The 24,809-nt window shown below is 53.7% G+C and overlaps 1 protein-coding gene across 1 annotated transcript; it reads right to left on the reverse strand.

The window, feature by feature from the left end:
• Window positions 1-756: 756 nt before the first annotated feature.
• Window positions 757-19,303, reverse strand: LOC128845216 (maestro heat-like repeat-containing protein family member 7). The gene is made up of 10 exons (XM_054043607.1): window positions 19,195-19,303; window positions 18,528-18,688; window positions 16,116-16,245; window positions 6,522-6,697; window positions 5,824-5,961; window positions 5,536-5,653; window positions 4,291-4,413; window positions 1,785-1,949; window positions 1,042-1,197; window positions 757-795 (listed from the first exon to the last, which is right to left on the reverse strand). The coding sequence occupies exons 1-10, from the start codon at window positions 19,291-19,293 to the stop codon at window positions 757-759; spliced, it is 1,305 nt and encodes a 434-aa protein (XP_053899582.1). The 5' UTR covers window positions 19,294-19,303.
• Between the last annotated feature and the right edge of the window lie 5,506 nt (window positions 19,304-24,809).

A 24,809-nucleotide genomic window follows, 5' to 3' on the forward strand; every position in this document is an offset into this window, starting at 1 on the left:
TCCCATCTCCATGTATCCTGGGGGCGACCATCTACATGCCAGAGAGTCATTAAATGACCATTTCAAAGTGTCACCAGACACATTGCTGGTGTCTGAGCTGCTGGCACTGCAGGGCTGGAGCCTGGCACTAGAGAACACTGAAGCCTGGTTGTATGGGCTTCATCTGGGGAGGACATTAGAGAGGGTGCAGAGCATAGGAAATACGGTGCAGAAGTGGCCAATGGGCTGGGGTAAGGTGAAAAATGGGGACATCCAGTTTCCTGCAGGATTCGGAAGGCATTTTTGCCATCAACTGATTCTTTATGTTGTGAGCTTTCACCTCCGTACTGAACTCCTGGCCAGGTCTGGCTGTTCAGATCTGACAGGCACTGGGAGGAGTGGGGGAGCTGGGTGCTTCTAAGAGGAAGCCAGAGTGCAGTATGCTAGTACTAGACATGCAATCAGAGCAGTGAGTGAGGGAACACGTTTCCGGTCCCACGTCTAGAAGCAGCACTCACGAGAAGCCGATTGTTCACTTACAGAGTGCTGGCAGATCTTGTCCACCACCCGGGGATGGGTGTGCCAAGCCTTCTTGCTGTTAATCTGCTTAGGACAAGACCATCCCAGGAGCTGAAAACACCCAGCCAAGGCTTTCTGACACCTCTGCAACACAAGATGGGACAAGGAGAGTTTGCATCATGAGAAGAGCTGGAATCTGTGGTCACTCTGCAGTGAAAAGCCAGCTGAAATGATCAATGAGGGAAAGGAATGTGGGGGTCACATGGTATCCTGCTGACCCTTGGTGTCTCTTTGTTCCTATTAGTGGAGGCTCCTGGAGTTTGAACTTCATGGTGGCTGCAGTTCAGTGACTTAGGAAGTGGCTGCTGGGAGCCATAAAACATCTCCACTTGTGTGTCCATTGAAGGCCAGGGAACTTGCTTGGGTAAGCAGGTAGGGCTGAGATTTTTCACTTTTGGGAGGCGGCTCTGGAGACAGACCTAGCAGGAGAGCTGGAGCAGTCAGGGCCTGCTGCACCAGGGAGCACATGGCAGCGGGACTCACCTTGCCCATGTCAGGGTCCTCGTCCTGTAAGTGAAGGAGCAGTGGGACCAGGCTGTGGGTCACTTCCTCCTGCAGCAGGGGCTTCTGCCTCCTCTTCACCGTGTTAAGCAACTCTGTAAAGAGCATGATGGCAGCAGAGCGCACCTGGGGTCTCACCTGTGATGGACACACAACCATGAGGGGATCTCACCGAGGGAGCTTCACACTCTCCTTACAGGGTGAGCTCGGCACAATGCAAACCACAGATAGGGGCCAGTCTGACTAATAACTCCATGGTCTGCCCACCAAGAGGGCACCCATTTGCAGAAAGGTTTGGGTGGAGGGGCAGACAACACAGGTTAGGACAGTGGTTCCTAAATTTCCCTGGAGGCCTCCTGTAAGTGCTGACTCCATCCACAGTGAAGGGCTCTTTGGAGGGTTTCTTTAATGGGTTCAACACTTTCATCGTTTCATAGCATTTAAGGGTCATTCATTCATCTAGACTCCAAAGCACAGGACATTACATTTCACCCCATGACCACTACATTGAGCATGTTAACTTGAGTTAGATTAAAGCAGATCAGTCCTCAGGAGACCAAACGGTTGCATGCCACACACAGAGAACACGAGAGACCAAGGTGTCACCAATGCCTGAGGCCCAGGCAATGGCTCGGAACTGATCAGGTCAGATATGCCACCACTACGACTCCAGAGTCACAACACTGCCTGGCTGGGGATGGGCAGGTCAAGAGACCCTGACTTACAGCATCGAATAAGGGGATTAGCTTCCTGGCCACGCTGGTGAGCTCACTCCCATCCAGACTCTGCAGAAGGTTCTGAACAGCTGAGATGGCCTCCAGAATACTCCCATCATCCATCTCATCCGAACCCCAAAGGATGGCAGGCAGCAGGGCCTTGACTTGTTCCACCTACACACACACACACATGGGGGGGCTCATCAGATCTCCCAACCCTCCAGTGAGTACACGCCACAGTGCCAGGGCTGTGTTTATTCTACCCCGTGGCACCAAGTCAGAGAGAAGCTCCGTCTCCACAGTCGGAGGCATGGTGCTTTAGAATCGATGGGGATGCCTGACGAGGCAATCAGTGAATCCTAACCCTGTCCCGGGTCGTTCTGGTGTAGAGTGGGCAAAGCTGTGGTTTGCTTCGGGGCTTTTCTCTCTTTTCTACGTGCTATTAATTATTATTATAACAGATGCTGGCAGCAATCTCCATAGTTAATCTACACAGTTTCCATTCTAGTTGCTCCTTTTGATACGCTCCTAAAAACATTCCCTTTTTGGATGGAAATGTTCCATGCTGTCTCCCCAGTCAATTGTGATTTTTTCCTGGGGTGGTTGCGTCTCTGAGCTGTAGGACAGTTTTTCCACTTACAAACAAACAAACGAAAACTTCTAGCCACCTTCTTTTCCCATGCAGACAATCCCCCAAAGGGTGAAACTTGGGGAAAAAATCAAACCTGTCCCATGGGGAGTCCTAGGTGAGAGCTGAACCCTCTGCAAAGTTTGAGAAACTTGGACCTGATAGGCAAGGCATTGAAATATCATTTGGGGGCAGGGCCACAAACACTCTTTAAGAGAGTGCTCTGCCTCTCTCAGGGCCAGAGACTTTGGGGCCAGCCAGCTCCATGCATTAATCAGATGCAGCGGAGGAGGAGAGAACTATTTTGGGCTGTCAGGAAGGAAGGGGAAGCAGGAGCAGGGGGGAGTGGCTCCTAGAGTACCCTGGGAGGGAAGGCAGGGGGAATCTGATGGGGGAAAAGGGCCTCCAGGGAGGAAGCCATGGGAAGCAGTCCTCCCCCAAGAGAACAAAGTACTCCGCAGAGTCTGGGGGCAAAAATCTTGCAGAAGGGGTGCCCAGGAAGGGGGCCAAAGTTAAGTTTTCTTATGTTTACTAAGGACAGGGTGGAACCTTTGTTGAGTGAGCTCAGAAGAGGAGATGTGGTAATGGCAGAAGATCCTGTTTCTGATTTTTAGTCCGTTGGACACTGTCAGGTTTGATTCTGAGGGTTTTATCTTTGGCCTTCAAAGGCTTGTTTGTCTTAATAAATGAGCCTGAATAAGGGTGTTATTGAACGAGGTATTTGTGAAGTCAAGCCGAGGAGGGGAAAACTGAGGCAGTGCTGCAATGTTGGGTCTTGCCACTGGAGGGGGCGATGAGACAGGGCCCTGTGTGCTCGCTAAGGTCTTTAGACCAATCAAGGTCTTCCTTTGTGACAGCACCAGGAATGGTCTCTCCAAGAAGGAACAGGAATGCTGCTGGGGTAATTTGCATGGGGGAGAATTAGGGTTACCATATCTGAACTTTCAAAGAGAGGACACTCCATTGGGGGGGGTAGCCCTGCCCCCTAGCCACTCCCTCCCACTTCCCACCTCCTGACAGCCCCCCCAGAACCCTCGACCCATCTAACCCCCCCGTGCTCCCTGTCCCTGACTGTCCCAACCCCTCTCCACACCCCTGCCCCCCTGACAGCCCCCCCCAAACTCCCGACCCATCCAAATCCCCCACACCCCCGCTCCCTGTCCCCTGACTGCCCCCCTGCTCCAACTTCCCGGCCCCCTTACCGTGCCACTCGGCTTAGAGCAGGTGTCTGGCTCCACACCCCAAGGAGCGCCCCGCCCCGCCCGAGTGCTGCCGAGCGGCGTGCTGTGGCTGTGGAGGAGGGGGGAAGCGGGGGAGGGGCTCTGGCCGCTGCTGCCAGCCCCGCCGCCGCGTTCCCTCACAGGCGCACAGCCCCGCCCCCCAGCGCTGCCAGGCGGCGTGCTACGGCTGCAGGGGATGGGGGGAGCTGGGAAGGGGCTTTGGCTGCCGAGGCCCCAAAGCGAGCGGCGCTTGGCCGCCCTGTCAGCCGCTTTTCGGTCGATAAATAGCCCACTGGGGGGAAATCCCGGACATTTTTAGATTTTTAGAAATCCCCCCCGGACGGCTATTTAAAGAGCGAAAAGCCGGACATGCCGGGGAAACCCGGACGTGTGGTAGCCCTAGGAGAATGATAACGTTCACCTGAAATCCAAGCAGTAAAATCCCATCTAAAATACTCTCCGAGGAAAGATCTGCATTGAGGGGCCTTTGTGATCCCCGTTCCTGCTGGGGAAATGGAGGCACCGAGAGGGTCAGCAAGCCAGCAGCAGAGGTGGGCTCAGAACACTGTGCCTCACTGCCTGCCCAGAACTCAGTCCACTGGGTCAAGCCACCTCGTCATTTTCCAGTTAACCAAGCCTGGGCTCTCATCTTCCCTGGTTGGGTTGCCAGGATGCTGAGTCCTCTTAGACCAAGTGAACGGAAAACTGGGCTGGGGTGTTTTGTCCACTCCTCGAGACGGTCCAAAGTGTCTGGATGTGGGAGCTTCTTGGCCTCTTCGTAACGCAGAAGCTGAAAACAACACAGAGCGAATCAGCAGCAGGTGCTTACCGGAAAACTTTGTGTGTCGGTTCTGTGGAGAGGCATCATAACCTCCATGTTGTACCGTCCATTGCTATACATCAGCCCCACTTTGTGTGTGACATCCAGTCCTCCCACTGACTTCCTGGCTGTTAGCACTAGACTCAGCCAGAGGCGTTAGCAGAGCTGCTCTACCCTCCAGGAGAACATGTAGGGCAACAAAATGTTCAGTGACCATTTGTATGGCGGACTCTTGTGCATCTGGGGGTTTGCCAAGAGCAGCCGAACCCCTCGTGGTGACCCTGTGAAGCAGAACAAGCCGCTCTGAGATAACGCGAAAGCCGGGACTGAGAAATCAAACCCCTGAGTTGAAATCCTGACCCCACTGAAGTCAGTGAAAGTTTTGCCATTGATCTCAATGGGCCCAGGATTGGACTCCTGGTGAGGAGAGAATTAAACCCCATCCCTTAATGAGTTAGATGAGGAGACAATCCCTGAAAACTGTCAATAGGAACTAGCCAGACAGAACCCGTGGAAATGGGGAGAACAACCTAGCGATGGACTATAGAGCCACCTCATTCCTGGTGATGTGCCTCTAACTAACCCATCCAATAGAGAAGGTTAAAGATTGCTCACCACATTCAGAGCTAATGATCCTGCATCTGGGGGAGCTTTTACCATGATCCTCTCTCCTCCATACCCACTCTCAATGCCCCTCTTTGCTTTTCCTTAGTGACTTCGCAGGGAGGAACCTTTCATGGACCTGCAGAAAGGCTGATGCCGACAGGAGACCCAGCTGCCCTTCGGGAGAGTCCAGGCTGATGCTGTTCTACAGAACCTTAGTTTCTTGGATATTCCTATCAGGCTCCTGATTACAACTTTGGAGCAACCAATGATCCCCTAAAGGATCCATCTCAGATTTTACACTGAGCGTGCTGGGACAGGACTGGGGGAGCCTAGTCAGTGCTGCATGGACACCTGGCAATGTGGACATGACCAATAAAGCTCATCGTTTATGTAGCGCAATAATGAGTCTCAAAGGCTTGATTTGAGGAGTTGCTCACTAATCTAGGACACAAGACCCAATTGCTCTCATCAGCTAATGAAACTTACTTCTACAAAGAAGGCCATCATGGTCGGCCTGTGTTTCTTATCACCTCTGTCGAGGAGCGGGATCACTAGGTCCAGCAGCATCCTTGTGGTCTCAGGGCAAGCATAGTGCACCATGGCTCTGTGACACAAAGCAGAAATACCTTTGTTAGTAAGGGAAGAAGCACGTTCTGCAACAAGGGGGTGAGGGGTCAGCTTGGGGCCACATGGCAGCCCAGAAGTGAGGAATGTTTCATTCTGGAATTGCCCCCACTAGCAGGACTGACTGCATGGAAAACGCTTGTGTATTACCTGGCCAGCAGGCTCACCCCATGGAGGTGATCTTGGGGGCTTTGTAGGAGGATCCAGCCTTGCTCCTTCTCCATAACAGTCAGCTCGGAACGGCAGCCAACACAGAGAAGCAGCATCTTTATAGCCTCCACTGCAGAGCTAGATTCAAACAACACACCAGCGTGACTGAGTGCCAGGAGCCCCCTCATGGTAGGTCTGTCAGGGAGTGACGGATTCACTTGTGTGTGGAAAGACACACCAATGGTTTAAATAGAGCTTAGGAAGGCACAGGTTCGTGACTGGGGTTCCTAGGCACTATAGTAATACAATTTAGTAATATGAAGAAAGAGAAAGAGTTCTGAGCAAATCCTACAGACAATTGCACATCAGCACTAGGGCATGTCAATGTCACAGAACAGGAGAACTTCAGCCTTTTAGTGTCGGACCCACATTCCTTTGACACACTGGCAAATTGGCTCCCACTAATTTCTCCCCATAGCTGCTGGGATAGTCTTTCTACTTCCTCTGCAGTGCACTGGTCGGTATGTCATTTACCACGGAGAGACACCCTTGCAACCTAAGCCCTGCCTGCTAACTCCCTCAGAATTAGAGAGTTATGGAAAACCTGCAGGGGCCACATGAGAGCTGGAGAAGAGAACTATGACTTCTCTATGACTGTCCATGTAATTAGACCGTTGACTTTCCAGTAGGCGCAGTACCTGGTGTGGAGGCTCTGCCGGCTGCTTTCCCTTCCAGAGACTTTATCCCCTGCTATGCTCTGTCCCAGGCTGAAATGGATTTCGACAAGAAGAGCCATTAGCAGCTGAGGATAGAGGCGGGTTGTGGCATCTCTGGACTTGCTCACCGAGATCATCTCATAGAGGGCGCATGTGGCCTGAAGAGGGAACAAGACAGACACAAACTTACTTGGAAATCCTACTCCCTCCTGCGTCAGTTCTCAGGACTTCCTGCTTATGTGCTATGAAACTCCCCTGATTCATGGAGAAACAAACCGAGTTAAACTGCCCCGAGCAGCAGGGCGGGGGAAGCCAGGCACTGGCAGGTTGAAGGCTTTGCCTTGTGGAGTCTGGTGACACTAGGCTGCATTGCCACACAGGGGACCTAGCTTTGATTTTGGATCTCGCAGAGCTTCCTGACCTGCAGGGGCTGCAGAGACAGCATGCTTGGGGTGGGGGTAATGCCTCATGGGACTAAGAATGGGAGAGAATAAATTAATGAAGAGAAGAGTGGCTCTTTCATCAGCTTCCTTGGCATCTTTCTTCTCCCTCATTTGGACTTCCACCGTCATTCTTTCATGCTTGCATTGTTCCTTGGCTTCCAAGTGCCTCAGAGGGGCCTTTTCTTCTGCATCTGGGGTCTAGGGGGGTTGAGACCCTGCTTTTTGGTCAAAGTCCATGAGCAAATCTCTCAGTTCGTGTTCTGCGGCTTTCTTCTTAACAGATAGCCCCCTTTCTTTACATACTTTTTCAAGTTCTTTTGAGTCAAGACTCTCATAGGATTGTGATTCACCCATTGTAACTCATCTTTAACCCTTAAAACTCTCCATATCCAATTTAAACTTTAAATAGTGTTGGGTTATGATCTTTAAGCCCAATTGACCTGTGGCATGTGACTCCTGTGCTGACTACGCCAATTGTCACGCTCTCTGGAGTGGTTCACAACTGTGAGTGCCAATCTTAGATCAGACTGTCATAAAACAGGGCAGGCACCCCAAACTAGTAGTATATTCTATAATTGGATTTCACAAAGCCAGTAAGAATTGTGCATTCCTGGATTACAGTACCAGTTTTACCAAGGACAGTCTTACCACAGACAGTCCCCTTAGACATTCCAGCCTATCTTGCCACCCAGACAAACTGAACTTTGTGATTAAAGGTTATTAAAACCAAAAATCACACCACATCAGGTTACTCCCAACCCCAAAGGGTCAGTCACTTACTCTAGGTCAATTGGTACTCTGGATCTCACACCAAAAACAACACTGGCAGCCAATTCTCTAGTAAACTAACTAAAGATTTATTAGCTAGGAAAAATAAATGAGAGTTATTGAGAGGTTAAAGCAGGTAAAATACATTAACAGGTGAGTCAAAATTTGTAAATCCCAAATGATAGCAGAGATGTAGTAATCTCTTGGTTTCCTAAAAGTCTTTTCAGGAACCCAGATGTTTCTGGGGATCTCCATTTTGCATTTGGCATCTTCTCTGTAAGAGTCCAAACAGTCAGAGATACAGGATCATTCCTTGACATCTATTTTATAGCTTTTCCAGAAACCAATCTGAAAAGACGGTTACTCACCGTTGTAACTGTTGTTCTTCGAGATGTGTTGCTCATATCCATTCCATTAGGTGTGTGCGCGCCGCGTGCACGATCGTCGGAAGATTTTCTACCCTAGCAACACCGGCGGGTCGGCTGTGGAGCCCCCTAGAGTGGCGCCTTCATGGCGCTGAATATATACCCCAGCCGACCCGGCGCCCCCTCAGTTCCTTCTTGCCGGCTACTCCGACAGTGGGGACGGGGGGCGGGTTTGGAATGGATATGAGCAACACATCTCATATCCATTCCATTAGGTGACTCCCAAGCCCAACTTAGGTGGTGGGGTCGGAGTGAGACATTGCGGTGTGCAAAACCGCTGACCCGAATGCAGCATCGTCCCTGGACTGCTGCACTAGTGCATAGTGAGCTGTAAACGTGTGGACTGATGACCAAACCGCCGCTCTACAAATGTCCTGGATCGGAACATGTGCCAGGAAAGCAGTCGAGGAGGCTTGGGCCCTCGTGGAGTGAGCGGTGAGGTGCGGTGCTGAGACGCCTGCCAGGTCATAGCAAGTCCGGATGCAAGACGTAATCCAGGAGGATAGGCGTTGTGAGGAGACCGGTGAGCCTTTCATTCGGTCGGCCACTGCAACGAAGAGTTGCGTCGTCTTTCTAAAGTGCTTTGTGCGGTCAATATAGAAGGCCAGGGCCCTTCGTACGTCCAGGGAATGCAAACGTTGATCCTGGCGAGTGGCATGTGGTTTGGGATAAAAGACCGGGAGAAATATGTCCTGGTTGATATGAAATAGAGAAACCACCTTAGGGAGAAAGGCAGGATGTGGACGAAGCTGCACTTTATCCTTATGGAAAACTGTATAAGGGGGCTCGGATGTAAGCGCCCTGAGTTCAGAAACGCGCCTTGCTGAGGTAATGGCTACGAGGAAGGCTGTCTTCCAGGATAGGTACAAAAGTGAACAGGTGGCTAGTGGTTCGAATGGAGGACCTGTGAGTCTGGAGAGAACCAGATTGAGGTCCCACGTCGGGACGGGATGACGCTGTTGTGGGTACGTCCGGTCTAAGCCCTTGAGGAATCTAACGACCATCGGGTTAGAGAATACCGAGGACGGGAGTTCCCCTGGGTGAAAGGCTGATATAGCGGCCAGGTGAACTCTAAGTGAAGATATCGCCAACCCTTGCTGTTTTAGGGAGAGGAGATATTCCAAAATGAGAGGAATAGGTGCCTGCAACGGGGGCATGGCTCGTTGTTCGCACCAACAGGAGAACCGCTTCCACTTGGCCAAATACGTGGCTCGTGTTGAGGGCTTCCTACTGCTCAGCAGAATCTGTTGGACAGAGTGCGAGCATTGCCGCTCTGCCTGGGTGAACCATGGAGCAGCCACGCTGTGAGGTGGAGTGATTGCAGGTCGGGGTGACGCAGCCGACCGTGGTCCTGAGAAATGAGATCCGGACATAATGGAAGCGGGATCGGTGTTTGAACCGAGAGTTCCAACAGTGTGGTGTACCAATGTTGTCTCGGCCACGCTGGAGCGATCAGAATTACCTGTGCCTGGTCTCTGCGCAATTTGAGCAGTACCTTGTGGACCAGAAGAAACGGAGGGAAGGCATAAAACAGGTGGTCTTTCCAGGGAAGGAGAAACGCATCCGAGAGGGAGCCCGGAACTCGACCTTGTAGGGAGCAGAACACGTGGCACTTCCTGTTGTCTCGAGACGCAAACAGGTCTATCTGGGGAAACCCCCACCTCCGGAAGATGGAATGTATGATGTCCGGACGGATAGACCACTCGTGCGTCTGGAAGGACCTGCTGAGTCGGTCCGCTAGAGTGTTCTGGACTCCAGGGAGGAACGATGCCGTGAGATGGATTGAGTGGGCGATGCAGAAGTCCCACAGGCGAATGGCCTCTTGGCATAGAACTGACGAACGTGCTCCTCCTTGCTTGTTGATGTAAAACATGGCCGTGGTGTTGTCGATGAGAACTAACACACAACGGCCACGTAGTTGATTGAGAAATGCCTGGCACGCCAGGCGCACCGCCATCAGCTCCCGAACATTGATGTGCAGGGCTAACTGGGGTGCAGTCCACCGGCCCTGGGTATGGTGTTCGTTGAGATGGGCGCCCCAACCCAGAGATGAAGCGTCTGTGACCAGATGCAGAGAGGGTTGCGGGGCGTGAAATGGCATCCCTTCGCAGACCACATTGTGATCTAGCCACCAGGTGAGGGAGGTCAGGACCGAGTTCGGGACCGTGACCACCATGTTCAGGCTGTCCCGATGTGGACGGTATATTGATGACACCCAGGTCTGGAGTGGGCGAAGCCGAAGTCTGGCATGCCTGGTTACGTACGTGCAGGAAGCCATGTGACCCAGCAGGGTAAGGCACGACCTCACCGTGGTAGTTGGGAAGGCCTGTAGCCCTTGAATGAGGCTCGTGATGGTGCCAAAGCGGTTGTCTGGCAGGATGGCTTGTGCACGTCTGGAGTCTAGAACTGCGCCGATGAAATCTATTCTCTGGGTAGGTTCTAGAGTGGATTTGTCCTTGTTGAGTAGGATGCCCAACTCGTTGAATGTGTCCACTATTCTGTGGACGTGAGCTTGAACTTGCTCTTTGGTGCGACCGCGTACCAGCCAGTCGTCTAGGTACGGGAACACCTGTATCTCCTGCCGACGAAGGTACGCTGCCACGACAGCCATACATTTCGTGAACACTCTTGGGGCCGAGGATAGGCCGAAAGGAAGGACTGCAAATTGGTAGTGCACCGTGTTTACCACGAATCGCAGGAAGCGTCTGTGAGGTGGGTAAATTGAGATGTGAAAGTATGCGTCTTTCATGTCGAGGGCGGCGAACCAGTCTCCAGGATCGAGGGAAGGGATAATGGCCCCCAAAGAGATCATGCGGAACTTCAACTTTACTACGAATTTGTTGAGTCCGCGCAAGTCCAAGATGGGCCGCAGACCTCCTTTGGACTTGGGGATCAGGAAGTAACGGGAATAAAATCCCCTGCCCCTTAACTCTATCGGAACCTCCTCTATGGCCCCCATGGCCAGGAGCGTAGAAACCTCCTGTATAAGAAGTTGCTCGTGAGAAGGGTCCCTGAAGAGGGACGGGGAAGGGGGGTGGGAGGGGGGGATAGAAGAAAACTGGATAGCGTATCCCCTCTCCACCGTGCGGAGGACCCAACGGTCCGAAGTTATAAGGGACCAAGCACGGTGGAAGTGGGAGAGGCGATCCCGGAAGGAGGGGGCTGGATCCTGGGGGATGACTGGGGCGCCGTCCTCGACCGCACCTTCAAAAGTTCTGCCTGGGGCCTGAAGGTGGTCTAGGTGGCCCCTGGTTCTGGCCTGGTTGAGGGCCGGTCCACCTTCTCCTACCACCTCGCCCTCGCCTCCGGGCCGAGTCCTGTCTCTGACGAGGCGGGGGGGGAGGGTAGAAGCGCTGAGGCTGTGGCCTAAATGGTCTGCGCTGAGGGCCCGCAACATGCATCCCCAGGGAGCGCATGATTGTTCTCGAGTCCTTGAGGCTCTGCAGGCGAGAGTCCGTCTTGTCCGAGAACAATCCATGTCCCTCAAAGGGCAGATCCTGTAGGGTTTGCTGCAGCTCCGGAGGCAAACCCGAAACCTGAAGCCAGGAGATCCTCCGCATAGCGATACCCGAAGCCAGGGTCCTCGCAGCCGAGTCCGCTATGTCCAAGGAGGCCTGCAAGGAGGTCCGAGCCACCTTCTTACCCTCCTCTACCATGGCTCCAAACTCCTCCCTGGACTCTTGGGGAATCAACTCCTTAAACTTCCCCATAGAGTTCCAGGAGTTAAAATTGTAACGGCTCAGTAGCGCCTGCTGGTTCGCCGCTCTAAGTTGTAGCCCTCCGGCTGAGTAAACCTTACGGCCAAACAAATCGAGCCGCTTAGCCTCTTTTGATTTAGGCGCTGCAGCCTGCTGGCCGTGGCGCTCTCGTGCGTTCACTGATGCCACCACCAGTGAACACGGTTGGGGGTGGGTATACAAGTACCCGTAGTCCTTAGACGGGACAAAGTACTTCCTTTCCACCCCTCTCGCTGTGGGTGGGATAGAGGCAGGAGTTTGCCATATCGTATCCGCATTGGTTTGTATCGTGCGGATCAGGGGTAGCGCCACCCTCGATGGGGCATCCGCTCCTAGGATGTTCACGATAGGGTCCTGTACTTCCACTATCTCCTCCGCCTGCAGGTCCATATTACGGGCCATCCTACGCAGGAGATCCTGGTGAGCCCGAAGATCTATCGGAGGGGGACCCGTACATGAAGTGCCCGCCACTGCCTCATCCGGAGAGGAGGAGGAAGATGCCTCCGGTGGTACTGGATCCAAGGGGGGGTCCTGATCCCCCTGCTCTTGGGCCGGAGCATCACCTGTACTTGGGTCTATGGTGTCGGGTGGTGTGGACACGGAAGCCTCCATGCCCCCTGGCGGAGGCCGAGAGATGGTGGATTCTGGGGCCCTTCTAACCGAGTGACCCGAGCGAGAGGTCGATGGTATTGGAGCCCCTTGCTCCTGGTGGTACGCCCACGGGGTCCAAAATGACCAGTGAGATGGTCCATCTGCCATCTCCTGCCAATGGCCCAAGTTCCGTTCCTCGGCTTGCCCTTGAGGGGGGTATGCCGATCTCGACAGGTCCTCCGAGGAGCGAGACACCGATCTTGACGGCCATGGCGGTGCCGAGAGAGATGAAACGATCCCCGTGGGCTGCGGTGCCGCACGGTACCGGTCCGGAGATGATCTATCTCTGCGCGGTGCCGGCGAACGGTGCCGGGACCGCGATCGGTGCCGATGACCTCGTCGGTGCCGGGAGCCGGATCTGGACCTCGACGAGGACCTGAAGTATGCCCGGTGCCGGGAGCGGCCTCTCGACGTCGAGCGTCGACCGTAGCGGTGCCGAGAACTACGTCTCGACGTTGATCGGTGCCGACGATCATAGCGGTGCCGAGACGTAGAGCGGTGCCGCGACGAAGATCTTGGCCGCGAGTACGACCGGTGCCGAGGTGATATTCGGTGCCGGGACTGCGAGCGGCGTGGGGACCTGCTTCTGGACCTGGACCGGTGCCGAGGTTCCAGCCCTTGTGATGGAGGGCGCATCAAGGCAGGTTTCCCCCTTGACTGGACCGGGCGGGTCAACGGTGCCGTCGGTGCCAGTGGTTGAGGCGGTGCCGGCTCCGTGAGAGCTATCAAGTCTCTCGCCGCCACGAAGGTCTCCGGAGTCGACGGGAGTTGTATTACCGCCGGTCTCGGTGGAGAAGCTATCTGCACCGGACTCAACGGCCTCAGTGCCGGAGTCGACAGTGCTGGAGGCACCTGTTTCCGGTGCTCCACCGGCGCACTCGGCTCTACCCCCGGCACTGGGGGAGCCGGCGTCTTCGGCACAGAGGTCCCCGTCTTATGGGCTTTTTTATGCCCCGGGGATAATGACCGGCGTCGAGGTGCCTGCTGCGGTGCCGACGAGGTCCGGTGCCGGGGAGGTTTGTCCGACACCGCCCGCGTTGTCGGCATTGCCGGTGCTGCTGTGGCACTGCGCACCGAGGCGCTAGGTGCCGGGGCCTGGCTCGTAGAAGGAGTTGCCGGAGCCGAAAGTCCCGCTCTTTCTTTGTCCTTGGTCTGAAGGCCTTACAGATCTTGCACTTATCTGTTTGGTGGGACTCTCCCAGGCACTTCAGACAGGAGTCGTGCGGGTCGCTCGTGGGCATAGGTTTAGCGCAGGAGGCGCACTGCTTGAAGCCGGGAGCTCTGGGCATGAGCCCGGGCCCGCGGCCGGGGGAGAAAGGGGGCGACGACCCCCTTAGTCCCCTGGACTATTATAACAAATCTAACAACTTTAAAACTATTTAACTATTAAACTACAAACACTAGAACTATAACTATAACTACAACTGCGAATAACTAACAAAGCTAGGGAGAGTGGAGGACAGCTATGCCGCGCTCCACAGTTCCAACGACCGTCAGGGGCGGTAAGAAGGAACTGAGGGGGCGCCGGGTCGGCTGGGGTATATATTCAGCGCCATGAAGGCGCCACTCTAGGGGGCTCCACAGCCGACCCGCCGGTGTTGCTAGGGTAGAAAATCTTCCGACGATCGTGCACGCGGCGCGCACACACCTAATGGAATGGATATGAGCAAGCACTCGAAGAAGAACAGTGTCTTTACCCAAGTGGGTTTTGATGAGTAGGAAATTCAGACTTAGTCTGTGAATTCCCGTTGTCAAACACAGTAGCCCTTGCTTTGAAGTTAGCAGTCTTCTTCATTTACATTTCCAAGGCTCCAATTGTGTTTGATGGGTAATTTAATTACAGGGATATACACGATGCCAATGTAATGTAAGAGCAAACAAGAATCCTTCATTAGTTTTCATAAACTTTACACATCAAGTTCATTCTCAGCTTTTAACACCAACGCACACTTTTGATCTAGGGTTAACTAATTACAGGGATATACACAATACAATAGCAATCAACAGGTTATAAAGATAAGTGTTTCCTTTAACTTTTCCTTTGAACTAAACAAACACACAGGTGAACTGCCTGATTACACTACAATAGCTTTTGACTTCTTTGATTTCTGTTAGCATCTGAGTGAATTAGCCTGCAGCCCTATCCTGAGCTGGCACCAGGGCAGAAAGCGTCAAAGGGGTTTCTCAGAGCTCCAACACGGATGCGATGAATGGAACCCTCCCCCAAGGGTTTGTCGGGACATTATGGAGTAGCCCCAAAACGGAGGGGATAGTCTGTCCCTGTAAAGGTAGCGGTGCTAGGGGTCAGCCCACCCTTGTCACGTGGCGTGGCCCTGTCAGATTTTGAGATGTCTGATATACGTAAGGAGCTGGGAAATACTGGTAGGGAAGAAGTGGTCCAAGGAATAAGTCGTGTTCAGGAGGAACTCCTGTTATGTTTCTGTAAGGACCTGGGACCAGGAGCCTTGCAAAATGGGAGGGCCAGGACTCCCCTCTCTCCCAGTGAATTGGGATGAGCTTTAGGAAGGGGATCAGCATACATGCTGCCTCCTCCCTCCTAGCAGAGAAAACACCAGCAGGAGAAGGCTGAACCCAGGGGTGCTGGAACACGTTGTGTAGTGGGGGTGCTGAGAGCCATTGAACCAAACTGTAAACCCTGTATATGATGGAAACTGCTTCAAGCCGGGGGTGCTACAGCACCCCCGTTCCCCCAGTTCCAGCACCTATGCCTGAACCCTCTGAGCCTGAGGACTGACTGGGGAAAAAGGGCCACCAGGAGAATCTGGCTAAGGCCCCACAGTTGGCTAACTTACAACCCAGCATAAAGGAGGAGACTGGGGAGTCCTGCCTGCAGGAGAGGTGGAGGGACTGCCTGAAGTAAATGCCACCTCCAGGAGGAAGGCTAGCGGGCAGGGACTCCTATCTTATGGAGGGAAACCAGAAGGACTGTTTGAAACACAGCCCAGCTGCTGCCAGGGAGGCTGGGAACAGCTTTGAGGAAGCTCCTCAGAAGTTGGGTGGGAAGAAGTCACAAGGAGCCACAAATCCAGGGCAGGAAAAGCAGAAGCTGCAGACCCCTGGGAGTTGCTAACAAGCAGGAAAAAGGGAGGAGCAGCTCAGGGAAGTGGTGAGGGATTGAAGGAACAGTCCTTAGCAGCCTATCATGGGGTCCGTGGGCTGGAACCCAGAGCAGAGGTCAGGTCTGGGTTCCCCAGCAAGAGGCAAAGTACCGACCTCAGGACTAAGAAACCAAGAATGATGAGGCTCAGATGGGGGCTGAGGGCCTGGCACAGAGGCCACTACATGTTGGGTTTTCCCATATTGGACTTTTCTGTTAACCCTGGAAGAGGTGATGTGGCCAGAGGGCCAGACCATGGAACCTGCGGAGTGTTGCAGAACCAGGAGGCTGGACAAGGGGACACCAGTGTGGAATAAGCCCTGCAACATCATGTCCTGGCATGAGGAGGCGCGTTGGCGGTGAGTGTGCCATGTGACAGAGACATAGGATAGATTTTACTGTATGGGGCTATGGATGTTCGAACAGGGACTTACGGCAGCAGACGTGTGAGAGGCTTGGTGCTCAGAGCTGTGGTGACTCTGCAGCCTCACAACCAGGTTCTCCATCACCTGTCCTCCGAGGGCCGGGTCAGCAGATAGGAACTGCCATAGCTCGGCCGCATTGCTAGAAATTCAGAAATACGGCAACATGAGGGACTGGATGGCTTAGGAGAAAAGCTATTAAACCTCTTCACCAATGTAATCTCTTTGTAAGAGAAATCCTCCTGTGGAGCCAACGCCCTGCCCAGCAGTCCAGTCCCCAGAGCTTGTGCAATTCAATGTGGAGCATGAACAAGGACTCCATGGACCTCAGATTGAGAATCACTGGCACAGGATATGGAGCATTTCAGCTCAAGGCTGCCAGTGTGAATCTGGCCTCAATTGGTCACGACCTGTTACTGGCTGATGGCTAATACCGAGAGGCTAATGGCTAATACAGCTTCTCTGGCAGCAGATGTCCTATATGAAATGAACTAAGGGTCTCGGACCAGTGCCCAGTGCACGCTGTCCACATTACAGAGTCAACCACCATACTTGGCCCTTGTTGGTAGGTTCAGGGATTGAACGGGACATGGAGGCTGAATGAGCCTTTCTTGCCTAGTCGGCAGCCCCTCCAGCTATGAGCTCAGAGTGTTGTTAGGGGCAGTGTGGAGGAAGCTTCATCGTCACTTCCTGGGCTGCAGCTGAGGTCATTATTATCCAAGGGTGTCAATGGGGCACCTTTCACCAGCATTAAATTCCCTTTAAAAAAAAAAGGGAGCGGGCATGCAGCAGCATGGCTCAGATCTCCGCAGCGCTCAGCCAACAACTGTGTGAGGGAGGGTTTCAGTGGAGTCCTCTGATATGCAGGGCTGGCTCTAGGATTTTTGCCGCCTCGAGCAAAAAAAATGTTGTCTGCCCCCACTTTTTTTTCGTACCCCCCTCCCCCAGCCCCGCCCCAACTCCACCCCTTCCAAACCCCTTCCCCAAATCCCCAGCCCCGCCTCCTCCCCCAGGCATGCCACATTTCCCCCCCCATTGCTTCCTGGGGGCCCCCGCGACCTCCCACCCTAGCTCACCTCTGCTCCGCCTGCTCCCCCGGGTGCACTGCTGCTCTGCTTCTCCCCCCTCCCTCTCAGGCGAAGGAGGGGGGAGAAGCGGAGCAGCGGCGCGTTCAGGGGAGTAGGCAGAGCGGAGGTGAGCTAGGGTCGGGGGGTGCAGGAAGTAACAGGGGGTACAGGAACCACTCCCCGCTCCAGCTCACCTCCGCCTCCCCTGAGCGCCCCCCGCTCAGCTTCTCCTCCCTCCCTCCCAGCCTTGCTGCGCAAAACAGCTGTTTCACGCGTGGCAAGCCTGGGAGGGAGGGGGGAGAAGCGGAGCGGCGGCGTGTTCAGGGGAGCAGGCGGAGCGAAGGTGAGCTAGGGTGGGGGGGGCGCAGGAAGTAACGGGGGGTAGAGGAACCGCTCCCCACTCCAGCTCACCTCCGCTCCACCACCGCCGCCTCCCCCGAACGCCCTGCTGCTCGGCTTCTCCTCCCTCCCAGACTTGCTGCACGAAACAGCTGTTTTGCGCGCAGCAAGCCTGGGAGGCAGGGGGGAGAAGCGGAGCGGCGGCGGTGCGCTCAGGGAAGCAGGTGGAGGCGAGCTGGGGCGGCGAGCTGGGGTGGCGGGGGCACTTTTTCCCCATGCCCCGGAGTCAGCACCTATGATGGCCGGTTCCAGAATGCCGCCCCTAGAAATGTGCCGCCCCAAGCACCTGCTTGTTTTGCTGGTGCCTGGAGCCGGCCCTGCTGATATGGATTGTTTTTGGAACTCACCACTTGGGATCATCCATCATAAAACCACGCTTTGCGTAATCACTGTTGCTCAACTTTTCCTGCCCAAACACAAATGTGCTTCAGACAGCAAACGTTCCACCTAGGCTCACTATCTGTACGTTCAGATGAAGGAGAACGGCGGAATGAGCTCTGCGCTTGCCAGCCGGAGTAGCAAAGGGATAGTGAACTCAAGAACACAGACTTAAATCCACCCCCTGCTCCAGGACCCATGAGCACTGACCGTAGGTGTGGGGGACTGTGCTTTTGAGAACCTCTCCCACAGGCAGATCTCTAACAAGTCCCAGGGGCTGGGAGAGGGGGACTGGGAATGAGAGCTCCTGCCTTGCACATGGGGAGACACATTCAGGGAATGGGGGAGAGGAATCTCTGACAGGCGGATTTCGCTCGCTGTGGTTTGTGGCTGAAAAGAGAAGAGCCATCAGGAGGAGAGGGCAGGTAATTTGTCCCATGTAGAGGGGGGAGATTCAGTCCTCAACAGTCAGTGCTTTATACTTTGCCTTAGTAAGACCAAACAATGTGCTCATTGGTGAGGTTCTCATATAGGACCTCAAAGGATCACGCGAGGCCTGAAGAGTGGAGGCATTTCGTACCTGTCTGTAGGGAAGGAGTAGTCCAGAAGGCATGAGATCACTGTGTCCAGATGCTCCGCCTCGCCAGCCAGCAGGGCCACTAACTTCTTCATCAGGGTCCTGGAGCTGGGCTGCTGGACTGAATCCAACCGGCTGCAAACCCCAGCCACAAGGTCTGCTGCCTGAGAGAGAGGGAACCAGATGAGACGGGACAAGACTCTCATCCCATCCTGCAGCTGGGGCAAGAGGGAACCTCAGCATCCCTGGAGAATCAGAGTTAGCCTCTAGGTTTTGCCTAAAAGTCACAATTTCCTATATTATTGGCAGGGCTCATTTCGGAGCCTTACAAGGTGCATTGTCGCAAAGACCACATATCAATGGCTCAAAAGAGATGAGTCCTATCTAGGCACAATACAGGGGTAACATAAGAATGGCCATACTGGGTCAGACCAATTGTCCATCTAGCCCAGTATCCTGTCTTCTGCTGGTGCCAGATGCTTCAGAAGAAATTAACAGCTGATTTAGACCCCCTCCATTTGTATGTATAGTTGGGATTATGTTTTCCAATATACAGGAATCAGACTAGAAGATCTGATGGTTCCTTCTGGCCTTAAACTCCCTGAACGTATGACTGTTCCCAGCACTGGGAATTCTAGTTTCCGTCCATCTCAGCAGCAGCGCCCCATACCTTCTCCACCTTAGTCCCACCGCTGTTCACCATGGCAGACAGCAATCCCTCTGCAGTTGGCTGGCAGTTATTATTGCAGTGATTCGTCAGGCCATCCATAACAGTCAGAATGAAATCTGTCCTCTCTCTTGGGTTGAAATAGACTCCAAATAGTTGAAGCATACAGGGAAAAGTGTAATTTACAAAAGGCCTCGTCCTGATCCCATGGGGGGCTGATAACTACTGGAGCCCAGAGAAAGCCCTGTCTGGGGGTTGCAGGTCCTCTCCAGCTTCTCAGGGGTTCTGTTTTACTCCTTTCTAGTACAGGGCCCCAGTGGCTGATGAGGCTTCTGCTTCGAAACCATATCACTCACAGTGAGGCAAGAGGACTAGTTAAACCATTACAGTGGCCAACCTAGGAGTGCTGCCGTGCACGTCAGGATGTACATTTAGTGGTGTCAGACACCTACTTCTCAGGCATCCGAGGTGCAAGGGTCACCATTAAAAGATCAGCAGTGGCGGGATCCATATAGTAATATTAGTAATGACTGTTACAGTACTCGGTCTTTGACTGTGACTGTATGTGATACCCTCCTACAACACATCCCAGCATAAATACAGCACCCAAGTCCTGATTACGACACCATCACCATACTTCCTGGCTTGCAGCCTGACCCAAAGACCATTGATATCAATGGAAAGACTTCCATTGGCTTCAATAGGTTTTGGATCAAGCCTATATAGTATAGACCTCGTTGTGACAGCTTCTAACAACCCAAAGTACTAGAGCAGCAGGCGTTCAACCTTCCCCATATGGACACTCCCTTTCCTATACTAGGACCCTCCCAGAGTCCCCTTCCAAACTAGCCAAGACCCTGTCCCATTTGGCAATAAGGAAAGGGCAGGGTGGCTGTGCCCCCCCAGGTTGGGAACCCATCTGCTAGAGCAGTGGTTCTCAATCAGGGATACGCATACCCCTGGGGATACACACAGGTTTGTATAATTTTTGGCATTGCTCAGAATGGGTCCAAGTCCCGCCTCCCCCTACACCTGCCTAAGGCTCTGGGAGGGAGTCTGGGTGCGGGAGGTGGTTTGGGGTGCAGGCTCTGGGAGGAAGTTTGAGTGCGGGCTCTGGGAGGGAGTCTGGGTGCGGCAGGGGATTTGGGGTGGAGGCTCTGGGAGGAAGTTTGAGCACAGGCTCTGGGAGGGAGTCTGGGTGTGGGAGGGGGTTTGGGGTGCAGGCTCTGGGAGGAAGTTTGAGTGCGGGCTCTGGGAGGGAGTCTGGGGTGCAGGCTCTGGGAGGAAGTTTGGGTGCAGGAGGGGTGCAGGCTCTGAGATGAGTTTGGGTGCTGGGTGCAGGCTCTGGGCTGGGATAGAGGGTTTGGGTGTGGGAGGGGGCGTGCGGCTGGTACAAGGATGAGGAGTTTGGGGTGCAGCAGGCAGGCTGACCCTGGGCTGGGGCAGGGGGACAGAGAGGAGGACTCCCTCCAGCCCTCTCCCTGCTGGCGGCAGCGAGCTCTGGGTGTGGGAGGGGTTTGGGGTGCAGGCTCTGGGAGGAAGTTTGAGTGTGGGCTCTGGGAGGGAGTCTGGCAGCAGCGAGCTCTGGGGGAGAGGAAGGGGGGGCCCCCTCACCAACCCCCAACACGACACTCATCCAAGCCCCCCCAGGCTGCTGCTCAGGAGGTCCAGCCAGGATAAGCCTCCCCCTCCCCTCCCCTCCCCCGAGTCGACTCGGAGTCTCCTGCCGAGGGCGGGGGGGAGGGCTGCCATGCGCTCGTCCCCTCCTCCCTCCGTAGGCGCAGCAGCCGCCTCAGCCTGCCCCCGGCGCCGCTTCCTTGTAGCCGGCTGCGGCAGTGGCTGGCGAGGGAGCACAGTGCGGAGCTGCAGGGGGCAGCCGCCCGCTGCCCAGGGAAGGCAGGGGCGCTTGGGGGAGGCGCGCGGGGGTGACAGCCGGGGCCGGGAGAGGTGCGTGGGGGCGGCAGGCGGGGCTGGGAGAGAGACCCGGCCCCGAACATTGGTGGAGTCGGGTCCCCTGGGCCCTGAATTTTCTCAAGCCCGGGCACCATGGGCCCACATAACTTGCCGTCCCTGGGGGTACAGGGGGTACATCAACTCATCTAGATATTTGCTTAGTTTTACAACAGGCTACATAAAAAGCACTTACAAGGTCAGTCCAAACTAACATTTCATACAGACAATGACTTGTTTATACTATCTACTATATCAGTGTTTCTCAATCTGGGGGTGGCAACCCCCAGGGGGTTCATGGGATGGGTTTAGTGGGGTCACAAGTTTAGGGTCGCCATTGGCGGTGGCAAGCAGGGCCCCCGCAAATCTAAGATACATGCAGAAGCTGAAGCCCAAGCCAAGTCCACTGCCTAGGTTTGTCAACTTTGTAATATTTAAAAACTGGACACTCATGCAGGAGTGCTGGACCTCTTCTGCCCTGCCTCTTCCCCCCGAGGCCCTGCCCCCCATTTGGTCTTCTTCTCCCCTTCCACTGTTGCTCACTGCTCTTCCCCTCTTCCCCGCCCAGGTCAGGAGCAATTTGCCTGCTGGGAGCTGCAGCCGCATGATGTGGGTAGGTGGCGGCCCCGGTTGAGTAGGGGCTGGTGCGGGTGATGACCTGGCACCTCCCCACCTCCCTCACTGCAGTAACTGGACTTTGGGTGTCCAGTCAGTAGATCTGACCGGACACTATCAGATCCCCTTTTCCACCAGATTTTCTGGTCGAAAACCGGGCACCCGGCCACCGCCCGGGGCTCAAGCTGAAGCCCGAACCCCGCCCCCTGGGACTGAAATCAGGTACAATAGTCTGGAAATGTTGAGAACCACTTGCTGCAGAGTAGATCACTCTTTATGAGCACTTGTTGTCTTCACTGTTGTAGCCGTGTCGGTCCCAGGATATTAGAGACACAAGGTGGGTGAGGTTATATCTTTTATTGAACCAACTTCTGGTAGTGAGAGAGACCAGCTTTTGAGCTACACAGAGCTCTTCTGTCTCTGTCTGAAGAAGAGCTCTGTATGGCTCAAAAGTTTGTCTCTTTCACCCACAGAAGTTGATCCAATAAAAAAATTGGACCTCACCCATCTTGTTTCTTTCTGAGCATGTCATTTCTAGCCATGAGTAAGGGCGGGAGCTGTAATTCTTGGGTAAGCCATACACAATAGAGATGGGCGATCCAGGGACAGGAAGTAGTTTGGAGCTGTGCGATACTGTATTGTACTGACACCAATGTAGAATGGTCATTAGTGCCAGGATGTGATTACCTCTGCGATCCTGGAGGGGCTGTTGCAAACCACAGTGGGGCTCCAGGCAGCCAGAAATTCCTTGTTCCTCTGTTCAGTCCATTCCACATTCTTTCTGTCCAACTGTGCAACTGAAATACATGTTAATAACACTCTTAACTTCCCATTCTGCTTCCTGGCTTCTGCTCTCATCCCTCTTTACTGAACAAAGCCCTTTGTTTGGCCCTGATCCAGGAAAGCATTTAAGCACGTACATTATTCTAAGCAGATGAATAATCCCAGGGACTTCCGTGGGACTACTCGCCTTATGAAAGTTACAGATGTGCGTAAATGTTGTGCTGGATCAGGGCCTTGACCCCCAGAGTAAAGTGGCTCTATCAAGTGGTGACTGGAATCTAGCCAAAACACTTCAGTGGCATAGAAGTGGATTAACACAGTCATGAATCGAGCCCCAGATTTGGATCCAGATTTCCAACAGCCATCAAAGTTCTGGGGCGTTCGGGGTACAGGCATCTCAAACTGAACTAATTGGTCTGATGGCGTTGAATCCCCTATCATCGTGTCCCACTGACCCTTCCCATTCCCACTGACGGAATGAGCTCTACCAGTCTCAGTTTGCGGTAACGTGTGTTGCCTTTCTCTGTATTCCCCCCCTCCCCTTTCCTTTCTTTGAAAGTCAGGGCTAGAATTACGGGATGACTATCAGACGCTTGTTTCTAGAGCCACAAAAAAACCAGCACTCTGTTCAAAGGAACAAATACCGAGCCAGATGCTCTACTTCTTCCTCAGGCACTATCCTGAACGGGAGCTTTGCCTGAGGAAAGTCTCTAGCATTTAGCTCCCAGGAGGGGGATTCAGATGCTCATCAGTGCTTCTCTTACTCTTTTGGCGCCACGCAATAGAGACGAGGTAATGAACAGCCCCTGCTGCCTTTGAGCTGATCGCCTTGACGGGATCCCCACAGCGGATCCCCAGCACTGCAACCAGGTGTCCGAGCCTGGTGAATGGAGACGCTTCCTAACTGTACAAAAGAGGAGAGGAGGAATCCATTACCACTGCAGGTAAAGCGGGCTGTGTCTCCTAGGCAAGGAGTCTATATCCACACAGTCCCTTTCTATAATGGGGCGTGATCCTCAGCTCTCCCTCTTCAGAAGAGGCTTGGGAGCCAGAAGAAGAATATAGGGCTCGATCCCGCACCAGACGTCCACTGGAGTTTTGCCACAGACGTCAGTGGGAGCAAGATCAGGATCATAATGATCTGTAACGGCTGAGGTGGGCTGGAATGGAGAGGCCTCTTCCTGCAGCTCCACAAAAGGAAAGTATCCCATGGTACTAGGATGAGGAATGGAGGCAAACAGGGAACCAGCTGGGGATGAAATGTCTTCAGTCTCTAGGATTTTGAAATCTCTTTTCTCTGAAATTCATTAGATCCAACCATAGAAAAACCCGTTCTTCCTGTGCCCCTTGTTAGCTGCCTTTCCTGCATTGGAAAGAGGTGGCCTATTCCTCCAGGGCACTGGATTTATTTTCCAAGTGTATCAGACGCCAACCCATCTCAGTCAGGATGATGGACGAGCAACGAGATCGGTTTTTCCTCCTCCTATTAGGGAGCATTGCACTGTGGGGCCCATCAACATACTTCTAAGCAGGAAGTTTCTCTGGCGTGGGAGAGTGCCCTGTAGGTCTAGTTTGCAATCAGGTCACTAGAAGTCAAGAGTTACTCACATCCAGTTTGACTTCTGTGGCCACGAAGTTTAGGAGCAGTATGCTGCTCCATACAGCCCTCTCCCGCCGGCAAGCTTCCCCGGACTGCATCCAGGAGTCCATGAGCTGCAGGAAAAACAAGAGAGGTTAAAAATAACAGGGGGAAAGGGTGTATACAAGTGATCCCCAAAGGATAATCTTTATTCTGGCTGAATCATCTCACTCTTACAGATACAGGCTGCGTCTGCTTTGTGCAGACTCAAAATACACATGGAATTCTTCTCTTCGAACGAAAGCAAAGTGCATTTCTCTCTGAGGGCCCAGTCACACACCCGCTGAAGTCAATGAAAGTTTTGACATTGATCTCAAGACCGATCCAATGCCCATTGAAGTCAACGGAAAGGTCCCCATTTGATTTCAATGAGCATTGGATCGAGACTTTAATGGATGCAGGATTGGGTCCTATGTAAGGAAGGGAAGGGCCAAGTCTTCTCTGGACAAACCACACAATCCAGCAATTCATTCAGCAAAATAAGAGCAGCTGGAGGAAAACTTCTATTCTTTCATGATTGCAGACTTTGGGCCAGCCCTCATGCTCTGTAGTTAGCGGCAGTCTTGGTTCCCATTGCACCCATTGATTCTGACTGTGGGACAGCTGGAGCGGGGAGTTCTGTGGAGGCCAG

The sequence above is a fragment of the Malaclemys terrapin genome, chromosome 11 (genome assembly GCF_027887155.1).
Source record: "Malaclemys terrapin pileata isolate rMalTer1 chromosome 11, rMalTer1.hap1, whole genome shotgun sequence".
In the NCBI taxonomy this organism is placed as follows: Eukaryota; Metazoa; Chordata; order Testudines; family Emydidae; genus Malaclemys; species Malaclemys terrapin.